Source organism: Rhinopithecus bieti, unplaced genomic scaffold (genome assembly GCF_001698545.2).
Source record: "Rhinopithecus bieti isolate Rb0 unplaced genomic scaffold, ASM169854v2 scaffold_17861, whole genome shotgun sequence".
Classification (NCBI taxonomy): domain Eukaryota; kingdom Metazoa; phylum Chordata; class Mammalia; order Primates; family Cercopithecidae; genus Rhinopithecus; species Rhinopithecus bieti.
In genome coordinates this window covers 3,440,593-3,453,578 of record NW_016809830.1, presented here as the reverse complement: position 1 = coordinate 3,453,578, position 12,986 = coordinate 3,440,593, and the positions used below count along the sequence as shown (strand labels likewise).

Sequence of the window (12,986 nt, the reverse complement as noted above, 5' to 3'; positions counted from 1 at the left end):
GGGAGTCCTAAGATGGAATGGAGACTATGAGAAAAGAACCTAACTGTATTGCAAATGTATGATACAGCCTCACTGAAGAGGGGTGAAAGAGTATTGTGCTGCCTACCTAAGTAACTAAGTAACTGGGAATGAGTTGAGCCTAATACTGAAGGCAAAAAAAATTGCACATAACCCATGTGCTAACTCAGACCTTCTTCAATTGATTTTATGTAACATATAAGAATAAAGTTTCTACATTTAAAAAGTATGAATAGTATATAACATTTGTAATTTATTGTTAATGTTAATTTTTATCTTCATAAAACTTGAAAAAATAGATGGCTGTAATGTCATTGCTTATTTTACCTATCCATTGGCCATGATAAGATGTCCCATGGGGGTACAGGTTACTTCTGAAACCACTGTTTCTCCCCAAAAACACCGTACACCTTGAGAAACTATGAATCTAACCATGAGAAAAACATCAAATCTCAGTTGAGTGACATTCTGCAAAATACCTGACAGTTACTCCTCAAAACTGTCACTGTAATCACAAACAAGGAACACCTGAGCAAGTGTCACAACCAAGAAGATACAAGCCTAAGGAGACACAAGCAGTTGTAATGTGAGATCCTGAATGGAGTCCCTGAGCAAAAAAGACCATTAATGATTCATTAGTTGTGACAAATATACTATTCTAGCATAAGACGTGACAAATACACTATGCTAACATAAGATGTTAATAATAGGCCGGGCGCGGTGGCTCACGCCTGTAATCCCAGCACTTTGGGAGGCCGAGATGGGCAGATCACGAGGTCAGGAGATCGAGACCATCCTGGCTAACACGGTGAAACCCCGTCTCTACTAAAAAAAAAAATACAAAAAATTAGCCGGGTGTGGTGGCGGGCGCCTGTAGTCCCAGCTACTTCGGAGGCTGAGCCAGGAGAATGGCGTGAACCTGGGAGGCGGAGCCTGCAGTGAGCCGAGATCGGGCCACTGCACTCCAGCCTGGGCCACAGAGCAAGACTCCTTCTCAAAAAAAAAAAAAAAGATGTTAATAATAGAGAAATTAGGTATGGGGTATATAGGAACTCTCTGCACTACCTTCACAGTACTGTAAACCTTAAAATGTTCTAAAATTAAAAGTTGACTTAAAAAAAAATCATTTGAGATTACTGGTTTTAATTGGCCAGAATATCTAAAACTATGAATAAATTATGAAAGAGCCTAGTTTTTGTCACTTAATGAAAACATTGATAGCTTCGAAGTCCTAAATGATAAGCACAGCAATATTCACTATTCTTTGCTATTCAGTATTTGCATGGCTTCTTCATTTAATTTGAAAAGTTGTAAACTGATAAAACACTATTGCATGATTCACTGGCTCAAAGCTACTTTGATTAGTCTTACTATTTATGCTAAACTGGCATTTAGATTACTTAGTCTGTTTTCTCTTATTTTGTTTTAGATGAATTAAATAATCTTGGTCATCCTGGTGAGTAATATAAACATAAAACTTTAGTTTTAGATTTTTAAATTGTTGAATGCAGTAAAGATACCATAGGTACTTTTTTGCTATAGTAATACTAGTAACTTTTTTCTCTTTATTTAAATAATATAATTTAAGGTTGAAATTAACTACATGAAGTACAATTTTATGCAAGTGATACATTAAAAATATTTTAGGTTATAAAACTGTAAGGGTAGAAAAAAAGTGTTTGAGGTAACATAAAACCTCAATGTATTTTTTATCATTGTGTGTTACTCCTTATATCATAACAAGGAAGTTAATGGGGGTAGTACATGATCTTTAATCTGAAAGCAGGAAGCAGTGTTTGACAGAGTGACAGGGGTAACATTTCTGAACTGATCAGACCCCTGGGACCTTTTTTTCGGTTCCTCAGTCATACAGTGTATTTGAACTAGTTGGGTGGGTGCCTATATCTGGAGTAAGAAGTGTGTTTATGGGGATCATTGGCACCGTACAGGTGGGTTGGTCAGTGACCATTTCTTAATGAGTGACAGTTGTCAAGAGTATGCAGAACTCTGTAGGCTAATTTTAATTAGAACAGATTTCTAACAAGCCTTCAACTGAGATAAAAGGCATATCAACAGTGAGAACTACATGAAGACACAGGATATCAACACAGTGTAGGCTTTCTGAAAGACAATGGTGGAACCTGTGAATAGATCTGAAAATAAAACCTTTCAGGAGTAGATTAAGAAGGTGGTTATGTCATTTAATATTTGTAGAAAGCACTATTACTTCTCTACTTATTTCTTACTATTTTAGCATCATTACTAGTTTGCTTAGTGTCATATTCATATTGCATTAGCAAACATCTATTATTGTGAATGCCATTGGGCTGTGCTGACTGTATATAAGCAAATTAGACACAGCAGAAAGTCCCCATTATGTGTGCATCATTCTCCTTACTGTAGTAACCTCAAATTCACACAAAGCCTCAGTGAGACCTGCTTCAAGTAGGTCTTGAACTGTCAAAAACCATCCTAGTAATTGTTTCTCTTGGTCTGAATAGAATCCCCTTTCCTAAATTAGTCTGTTAGTTCTTGCTTTTCTTTAATGATCGTTATGAAAAACTATTTCAGGCTGGGCGCGGTGGCTCAAGCCTGTAATCCCAGCACTTTGGGAGGCCGAGACGGGCGGATCACGATGTCAGGAGATCGAGACCATCCTGGCGAACACGGTGAAACCCCGTCTCTACTAAAAAGAAAAATACAAAAAATTAGCCGGGTGTGGTGGCAGGCGCCTGTAGTCCCAGCTACTCTGGAGACTGAGGCAGGAGAATGGCGTAAACCCGGGAGGCGGAGCTTGCAGTGAGCTGAGATCCGGCCACTGCACTCCAGCCTAGGCGACAGAGCCAGACTCCGTCTCAAAAAAAAAAAGAAAAACTATTTCAGAAAAACTTTTGTAAATAGCCACGACTAAGATTCTAAAATTTTCCTGACCCTTTGGGTTTTTTCTTATTTCCCACAATTCAGGGAGTACCAAAAATTTAGGTTTAAGGCCGGGCGCGGTGGCTCAAGCCTGTAATCCCAGCACTTTGGGAGGCCGAGACGGGCGGATCACGAGGTCAGGAGATCGAGACCATCCTGGCTAATACGGTGAAACCCCGTCTCTACTAAAAAATACAAAAAAACCAGCCGGGCGACGAGGCGGGCGCCTGTAGTCCCAGCTACTCGGGAGGCTGAGACAGGAGAATGGCGTCAACCCGGGAGGCGGAGCTTGCAGTGAGCTGAGAGCCGGCCACTGCACTCCAGCCTGGGCGGCAGAGCAAGACTCCGTCTCAAAAAAAAAAAAAAAAAAATTTAGGTTTAAAAGAAGAATGTTGTACAGGGAAAACTTTTAATAGGCTTCAGTGGCATTTATGTTACCAACAGTAAAGTTATCTCTTGACAGTAGTGGACACACAGTTGATCAACTACATGTTTCCCTACATGGTGCTCCAGGTACAGGGAGGGATTTAGTTTACGTATAGTAGAGAGTGAAAGCATAGAATCCAGAAGGAGACTCCATCAGTTAGTATCCAGATTTGCTACTTACTAGCTTAATCACTTTGGACGAGTGACTTTAATCTCTCTCTGCCTTAATTTCGTTATCTATATAATGGGTTTAATATAGATAGGGTAGAGTGAGGTTTCATTAGATCTATTATATATAAAGCATGTAGAACGGTGCCAGCTGTGGCATCAGGAAATGGTAACTACTGCTACTTCTTATTGTGAACACCACCATCAGTTTTTCCATTCAAGAGTGTTTTTATTAAAAATCTGGAGATTAGAAACTATATTCTGTAAATGATGCTGCTGATGTTTTATACTTTTCCTGTATCTTTAACTCTGGAAATATACCATGGACAACAGCATCTTACATGTTTTACTTTTTTATCTTTGTATAGATAATGAAGAACAAACAACTGACCAACCTTTGGGTGAGTAGAGCTTTAAAATGCATGATCAAAGTATAATTATTGTGTATAACTCCAGAAGGAATTTAAGACATTTTAATTTGCTTTTTTAAAGAAATACTTGAATAACATTGGGACCACGTTTTATTTTTTGTATCTGTAAAAGAAGGTTTAGAAGAGGAGGCTTAAAAATGATTACAAATTCGGTGTCTAGGGTCAAGTCACCTTCTGTGGAGTGATTTGTGTGTTTCTCACAACATGCAAACAGACGTGCGTACAAAAAGAAACATGTACATGCTGCATAGTTAGCATAGGGGAGGAAGTGGTTAGTGCTGTCTCTTGGTAAGGGATAGAAATCACAAGGGCTGCAGTAGCTTTAGCGTTTGCCCGTCTACTCCAATGGGAAGAGAAAATAATGTAGGATAACATGTAAATGAACAGTTGCATTTAAAGAATGCCTGGGACAAGAAAATGTAAGGGAGAAAAGTTTAGCAGATTAACATTTAAAGATGATAAAAATAGGTAACATCTTGATTCTGGCAGAAGCCAGATAAAATATGTCTAAAATTTGTCCATTAGATTCAGCTACTGAAGATGTGATTGGTGGCTTTGAGTGGAATATTGAAAGTGCCTAATATGTGTCAGTTACTGAGTTATGCTGGGAATTTAAACATGGATACAATGTAGAAAATAGTGGAAAAATATTCAGAAGTGTACAAATGAAGACAGTACATATTAATTTGTTGGAAAGAAAGGGTGATTTGAAATTAACTAGATAGGGCATATATTCAGAGTGTTTTGGTAGGAGGGGAAAAGTGAGGATATTTACATTTGGAAAGGAAGTATCTGTTGAGACTGTGTAGATTAGAGTGATCCATCAAAGAGAGGACAATTTATAGGTCCCAGGTGAAAACAAGAGAAATTGGCTTTAATCAGAATGTTGAAACCTCTTTTGAGATTAAAAAGAAGGAGAGATTGGTGAACAGATAGATTTATTGGGAAGTTGAGGACATTTTTAGTTAGTTTTTTGTTTCTAGGTAATTAGGCATAGTCATATGCTTAAAAGATTGAGGAAAAGGCCGGGCATGGTGGCTCACGCCTGTAGTCCCGGCACTTTGGGAGGCCAAGGCAGCAGGATCACCTGAGGGTCAGGAGATCGAGATCAGCCTAACCAACATGGAGAAACCCTGTCTCCATTAAAAATACAGATGCTGGGCGTGGTGGCACATGCCTATAATCCCAGCTATGTGGGAGGCTGAGGCAGGAGAATCTCTTGAATCTAGGAGGCAGAGGTTGTGGTAAGCTAAGATCACACAATTGCACTCCAGCCTGGGCAACAAGAGTGAAACTGTCTCAAAAAAAAAAAAAAAAAAGATTGAGGGAAAAAGAGTAAAGTAAGGCTGAATATAGATCTTACACTGTGGCAGAGGCTTAGAGGCTAAAGAATATGGAAGCAAGGTCTGATAAGTCTGATCTACAAGTGAATGTGTATTGAGAGTCCAACTGAGACTTTTAAAAATTAAGAATTTATAATGGTTCATATCAGTTGTGTGATTTTTCAGTAGCAGAACTCAGCTTTAAAATAGAGAAGGTGATCTGGGCATGGTGGTACATACCTGTAATCCCAGCTACTCGGGAGGCTGAGTCATGAGAATCACTTGAATCCAGGAGGCGGAGGTTGCGATGAGCTGAAATCACGCCACTACACTCCAGCCTGGGTGACAGAGTGAGACGCTGTCTCAAAAAAAAAAAAAAAGCCTTCCAAAAGTTACTAAACTGGGAGAAAATGAAGGAGTCAGGAGATTTTTAAAGTTCACCAACTTAGAAGAGAAGTAGAATAAGTAGTAGATGGCAAAACTGTTAAAAGAATAGGAAGTTGTTTTGATTACAGAGAGGAAATAGATTATTTTAGATTTCAGAGGTGGAGCAGCTTAGGTTGACGCAAAGTCCAAGCCATGATCATGGAATCAGGAGGCAGTGAAGGTGAAGGTGTTTGATGTTGATAAGGATAAGGGACTGTGAATTACCACCTTAAGAAAACCTGCTATGAGGGCCAGTCGCAGTGGCTCACGCCTGTAATCCCAGCATTTTGGGAGACCAAGGCAGGGGGACCACCTGAGGTCAGGAGCTCCAGACCAGCCTGACCAACATGGTGAAACCCCGACTTTACTAAAAATAGGAAAAAAAAATTAGCCGGATGTGGTGGCTCATGCCCGTAGTTCCAGCTACTTGGGAAGCTGAGGCAGGAGAATCGCTTGAACTTGGGAGGCAGAGGTTGCAGTGAGTGGAGATCATGCCACTGCACTCCAGCCTGGGCGACAGAGTGAGACTGTCTCAAAAAAAAAAAAAAAAAAACCTGCTATGTTTCATTCATAGTGGTAAGTTTTCATGTATTCCAGCTCCATGGTCTTTAGATCTCCAGACAGACCTCGCAGATTAAGAAATACCTATTAAAATAGTGTTCTGAACGAAGGCATAGCCATCATATTCCATAGTGAGGAGCATACATATGTCTTAGGTACACAAAATGACAAGATCCAAATGTAACTGGCTTAGTTGTTGAAGATCATTTAATCACAAGTATGCATTTAATAGTAATCCTAACAAACTAAGTGTTTTCACCTAGTGAAATGTATAATTTAACCCTGAGATGTAGGTATTTTTCCTCATTTTTAGTAGATGAAAATTTAAAACTGTGTTTAGTAAAACTTGCTCAGGATTATACAATTTAGGGATTGAGACAGGATTGAAACCCAGCTGTCTCTCATTCCATAGCCTCTCTTAGCTCCATTGTGCCAGGTATTCTTTCTCAAACGTGTCCCAATTGAAAGAATAAGATGGGCCGGGCACAGTGGCTCAAGCCTGTAATCCCAGCACTTTGGGAGGCCGAGACAGGTGGATCACGAGGTCAGGAGATCAAGACCATCCTGGCTAACACGGTGAAAACCCCGTCTCTACTAAAAAATACAAAAAACTAGCCGGGCGAGGTGGCGGGTGCCTGTAGTCCCAGCTACTTGGGAGGCTGAGGCAGGAGAATGGCGTAAACCCGGGAGGCGGAGCTTGCAGTGAGCTGAGAACCAGCCACTGCACTCCAGCCTGGGCAACAGAGCCAGACTCCGTCTCAAAAAAATAAAAATAAGATGAATGGAATATCAAGTCAACCTCTATCATGGAAGTTCACCAAACATTTATCTAATGTTTCATCTGTGCTTTATGACAGGCGTCCCCCACCCCCAGGCTGTGGACCAGAACCGGTCCGTGGCCTGTTAGGAACTGAGACAACAACAGGAGGCAAGTGAGCAAGCATTACAGTCTGAGCTCTGCCTCCTGTCAGATCAGCAGCGGCATTTGATTCTCATAGGAGTGTGAACTCTATTGCGCACTCCTTAGGAGAATCTAATGCCTGATGATCTGAGATGGAACAATTTCATCTCAAAACCACCCCTCCGCTGACACCGTCCATGGAAAAATTATCTTCCACAGAACTGGTCCCTGGTGCCAGAAAGGTTGGGAACTGCTGCTTAATGAAACAAGAGAACAAGCCTTGGTTTGTGAATTCAAGGCTTTGGGATACTAATAGGAGACAGACATTAAATGAATAATATAGTACATGATACATGCCTAGTAGAAATATGTAAAGAATCTAGAAATTGTTCATAGAAGATGGTGATCAGATTAGTTTAGGAGAGTTAGAGAAGGCTTTATCCTAAGAGGCAAAGCCAAGGTGAGAATTTTCAAGGATGAATTGGGAGCTCTCAAGGGGATAAAATGAAAATATATGGGATGAGAGTTCATTCAGAAATGAAGGAGAGGGAAAAAAGGGTGAAGACATGGTGAGGATGGAGGCATGAAGTAAATGGTGTGGGTGAGGAACAAGTAGTTCAATATTGTTGGAAGGTAGGAAACCAGGGAAGGAGTGACTGGAGGCTATACTGGTAATATAGTTATTTATTGCTGAATAACATTGCAAAATTTACTAGATTAAGAACTGCATCAGTTTTATTATCTCTCATGGTTCTCTGGGTTGGACTGGGTTTAGCAGGTGGTTCTGCTGGTCTTTCTTGGGGTCTCTCATGCAGTTGCAGTCAGATGAGGCTGGGACTGCAACATTCAAGATGGCTTCGCTTACATACCTGGCACCTTAATGGGGGTTGCTAAAAGACTGTGAAGACTGAAAAATCTCCCTCCCTCTCTCTCTCTCTCTTTCTCTTCCTCTCACTCTGTCTCTCCCTCTCCTTGTCTGTCTCTCTCTGTCTTCCCCTCCTCTTCCCGCCCCCCAACTTCTTTCTCTTCCTTTCCCTCTCCCTCTTTCCCTCGGTTCCTTCTCCCTCCCTGAGTGGTCTCTCCATGTAGCTGTTTTCTTTATGTCGTGGCTGGATCTCCAAAGTGGAAACTGTCAGAGCTTCTTAAGGCTTAGACCCTGAACTGGCAGAGTCACATATCATGTTGCTCAAAGAAAGTCACGATACAGCCCAGATTCACAGGTGGGGTGACTGTACTACACAAGGGCAAGGATACTGTGGTTTGCTGGGGGCCACCTGCTACCACAGCTGGAAAGATAGGCATGGACTAGAATGCAGATGGCCTTGAATGCCAAACTACATGACCAGTCTAATCCCCAGCCACTCCTTCCCTAGTCCTCTACCTTCCAGCAATACTGAGCTGCCTGTTCCTCACCCACACGAGCAAACTGGGACTTTATTTTGTAAGACATGGAGAGTCACTAAAAGATTTAATACATGAGATTTTTAGACAAATACTTAATAGCATTTACTATATGCCAGCTCCTTTTCTAGGTGCTTCTGAATATTAACTCATTTTAGATAAGTAACATAATAATTAAAATTATTAGACATGGGACTAACGATATAACACCAGTTTTTGAAGAATATATTACATTAAACTTTGGAAGCTGTTTAGAATCATGAGTTAAAATGTCTTTCTGAAGTGGCTTCATTATTCTTTTGCTGAATCCAGTGGCATTTTTGTTTCACTTTTCCAATAAATGGTTTGTGTTCAAGAAGTTGTGGATAGCTCTTACAGTAAATGTTTTCTACAGAAAACTCCTTCATTTATGTTATCACTTGAAGACCATTATAAATTGCTTTATATTTGCCATCTTGAAGTTTTCTTTATTCCTCAGTCTTACCTCCTCAAATTCAAGTTTTATTGTTCGTTTCTCTGTCGTGTCTTTTTTCCTCTCCCTTTCTACTGCTTCTCCATCTTCCGATCACCCCAGTTCACCTGTCACCCAGGAACTGTTTTACAAGTAGATTGGACAGGTAAGATTTACTTACCCACCATCTTTTTCACCATTAAAGTCAAGGAAATGCTCTAAGACATCTTAGAAACTAGATACTAAAAATTATCATTGGGGAAAAATTTTAGAAGTGTTATAGACAATTATCAATACATACATTTTAAGACCTGTAGTTCTCACACTGTTGAGCCTGTGCATTCTGTAAACTGTACCAAGTGTTTCTTTCCCAAAGAGATAACAAAACCAGTGAATAAAGATTTGATAGCAGCAAAAACATCCCGTGATGCTTCGTTTGACAGTTAATTGTATTTCCCTAAAGACCCAGTGATTTCTTTTTATTATATACTTACAGTTGTTTTCTACCAATAAAATCTATGATGTATATAATTAAATGATGGTATTCCATGGAAAAATGGAATGATTTACAAGCATTTTACTACCCCAGTAACTTTTTAACCTCTTGCTGTAAACCTATGATTTGGGCTATAATGATGTAAACCAGAGACAATGCATTCTCGCATTTCCCCTCACTTTAGAAGAAGATTAATCTAAGTCTGTCACTGTGTTGAGGTTGGATCTGGATTCTAATAGCATTGATGGACTCACAAAAAATGTGCTGTGGATTAGCCAGCTAACAGTCTTGCTATAGTGGGTACTTTAGTGTAAGAATACTAGCTTATTTTAAAATAAATTTTGAAAAGGAAATACAAGGCCAGGTGTGGTGGCTCACACCTGTAATCCCAGCACTTTGGAAGGCCGAGGTGGGCAGATCACCTGAGGTCAGGAGTTTGAGACCACCCTGACCAACGTGGAGAAACCCCATCTCTACTAAAAATACAAAATTAGCCAGGCACGGTGGCACATGCCTATAATCCCAGCTACTCGGGAGGCTGAGCCAGGAGAATTGCTTGAACCCGGGAGGCAGAAGGTTGCAGTGAGCCGAGATCATGCCATTGCACTCCAGCCTGGGCAACAGGAGCGAAACTCCATCTCAAAAACAAAAGGAAATATAAGTGATGTTAAGTTTTATGCTGCCTCCTATTGAAATCCATGCTGAGTGTTCTCAGCTTTTTCATTGAATTAATAGTGTGGCTTAAGTATCATTTTTCACTGTTACATATATTCATAAGATTGGGCAGTTTGCTAGAAATCTCTGAACATGTACATACAGAATAAAGATGACATGATGTAAAGTTACGGAGGCTTTTCACAAAGTAGAGTTTTTTATCCTTTGAGAGAGTCACATTATTTTAAGTTGATGCCAGTTTTAACACTAGGTTTAAGTGTTCTATGGAAAGAAAAGCAATTTCAGCGGATTTTTGGTGAAATAATCATCTCAATGATTTGAAACATCTGAAATTACATATTGTAGCCATCAAGTCAGCAATGTGATTATTCATGCCTGTTTCAACTTCATAAGAGTAGTATTCATAATAACTTACAAATAAACAGGGTTGGTTACCAAGTCCTGGCCTCTGTCAGAGGCGGGTGGCCTGCAGTTCTGCCCAGGCGGCTCTTCAGCCAGTTGGCTGGTGCTGCAGGTACTCTTGTCACCTTGTCTCTCTGCTCCCTGGCATTTCTATCACTGCTGCTACCATGACAGGTGCTGCACACACCCCACTGTCAGCCCTCAAGAAAGAGCCATCACAGGCTCTTATTGTCACGGGATGGTCTTGAGGTTTTGGTTTGTTGTTTTTTTTTATTTTAATTTTTTTCCTCCCTTTGATACCAGCGGGTCTTGAGTTTTTAACCATTGACCCCATTCCAGGCTATCAAAGAAAGGTACCGTGTTGAAGACCTCATAAGCACTGGCCAGCCTTCTACACTGTTTTAGGTGGGCTGCACACCTGGTTAAGCTAGCTGCTACTTAATAGGCAGATATACATTCTTTTACGAACAAAAAAACTGTTTCTATCAGAATATATTATCTTTGAGCAAAGTCTCAGTGCACTAATTTCAAAAAATGAACTTTTAAGGTACTCATACACAAAATCTTCACATACCCCTGAATTTGAGTCAAATGAGGAGTATTTTTAAAAGATGCTAAAAAGAGGCAGTAGTACATTCACATGGCTACTGCAGAAACCGAGAATACGGTACTCATGAAGTTCTCTCTCTCTTTGGTATTTCTCTTCATTCACTCTAATGTGAATTCTTCCTGTCCCTTTTTTAGTTATTTATCTTGATTTTAGCCTCTTCCATTCTCAGCAAAACAGAACGTAATTTGATGGGAACCCAATTTCAAATATTCCTTGTTTAAATTTGCTCCAAAAGTCTAGTTGAATATTATATCCCTTTTGTTATAATTTAATAAAAGTAAACTTTAATATTAATTACTATTATGCTTCATATGCAGCTAATAAATATCCTTTGCCTGGCCCTCAAAAGTGTGAACATGTTTAATTTCAGTTTGATGTTTTTAGCATCTGTGTTCCTCAGAGAATGTTGATCTGATATATAAATAGTTCTAAAATGAAATTAAATAATAATGAAATCTTATTTGAAATGAAATAATGCAGTCTTAAAGCATACTTTTTTATTATAATACCATTTCCATAGGTTTCGTTTTAATCTTTATATCTTCTTTTAAACACCCCCTTTATTTTTTTTTCAAAGCAAAGGACAAGGTTGCTCTTTTGATAGGAAATATGAATTACCGTGAGCACCCCAAGCTCAAAGCTCCTTTGGTGGATGTGTACGAATTGACTAACTTACTGAGACAGCTGGACTTCAAAGTTGTTTCACTGTTGGATCTTACTGAATATGAGATGCGTAATGCTGTGGATGAGTTTTTACTCCTTTTAGACAAGGGAGTATATGGTAAGGTATTTATAATGTTTGTTTTTACAATTATCCATTATTCTTTTCATTATACCAGTTAGGTTAAGAGTTGAAAATCAGATAAGGTAAGCATGTTGTTGAATGGAAGAGTTTTATTTTTCTTATTAAGATGATGCATTTGATCTTCATTCCATCTGAATAATTAGCTTCATGTCTTTACTTTCATGTTTCTTGTTTTGTCAGAACATACTGTTCTTATTAGAATTCTTACCTGTCTTTTATGATTTTTTTTTTTTAATTGATAGAGCCACAGTATAGTAAAACTTGATGACCACACAGCAAAATTCACATTCATATGTGTAAAATACTACAGTATGTGGGGTTTTCTTTGGGGGGATAGCATAAAAGGTTCTAGTAGAATGTATATTTTGTATGTTTCCTTTTCCTAACTATTGCATGGTATTTTCTAGTCTTTTAGTGGGAACTAGATTTTAACAACGAAATGTTGGTGGATGGGGCCTATAAAAGCAATTTGTAAATTAAAGTTCTATACAGATATGCTTAGAAATGTACCTCTACAAAAATTCTAACAGTAAATGTTTAATTTTTTTTTCCCATTCTTTCACCTAAATATGTTAACACTGCATATATGGTAAAGAATTTCAAAAGAGACAGAATGTGCTATCAGTAGCAAATCATTTATTTGGTGATTTATTTCTTTCAATATGGGAAGGCCAGCTGTTGAGCTCATCTGAACCGTGTTTTGCAGGATTGTGCTTCTATGACATTGTGCAATAACATCAGATTGCCAGGGAAGTGACATTTCCAGGCCTGTTGTTAGGCATACAATGATAAACAAAAAGGACTGGTTTGGCTCCTGTATCTTTCCAGTTATTTTATTTTAATAATTTCTGAATTTACTTTTATTATTTGTAATTAGATTGATAAGGCAAGTTTGGTTAGAATTTTAATGGTTCTCAAAGTAGAATTTTAATGAAACAAAAGCTGTCTTTTTTTTTTTTTTTTTTTTTTTTTTT

General features: G+C 38.9%; 1 protein-coding gene across 1 annotated transcript in view; it reads left to right on the top strand.

The window, feature by feature from the left end:
• The window catches only part of MALT1 (MALT1 paracaspase), an 88,485-nt gene that overhangs the window by 42,388 nt on the left and 33,111 nt on the right, over positions 1–12,986 (top strand). The window contains 3 exon segments of the mRNA XM_017890505.1: positions 1,448–1,474; positions 3,900–3,932; positions 11,785–11,988. Of these exon segments, the coding sequence (XP_017745994.1) occupies positions 1,448–1,474; positions 3,900–3,932; positions 11,785–11,988 (264 nt within the window).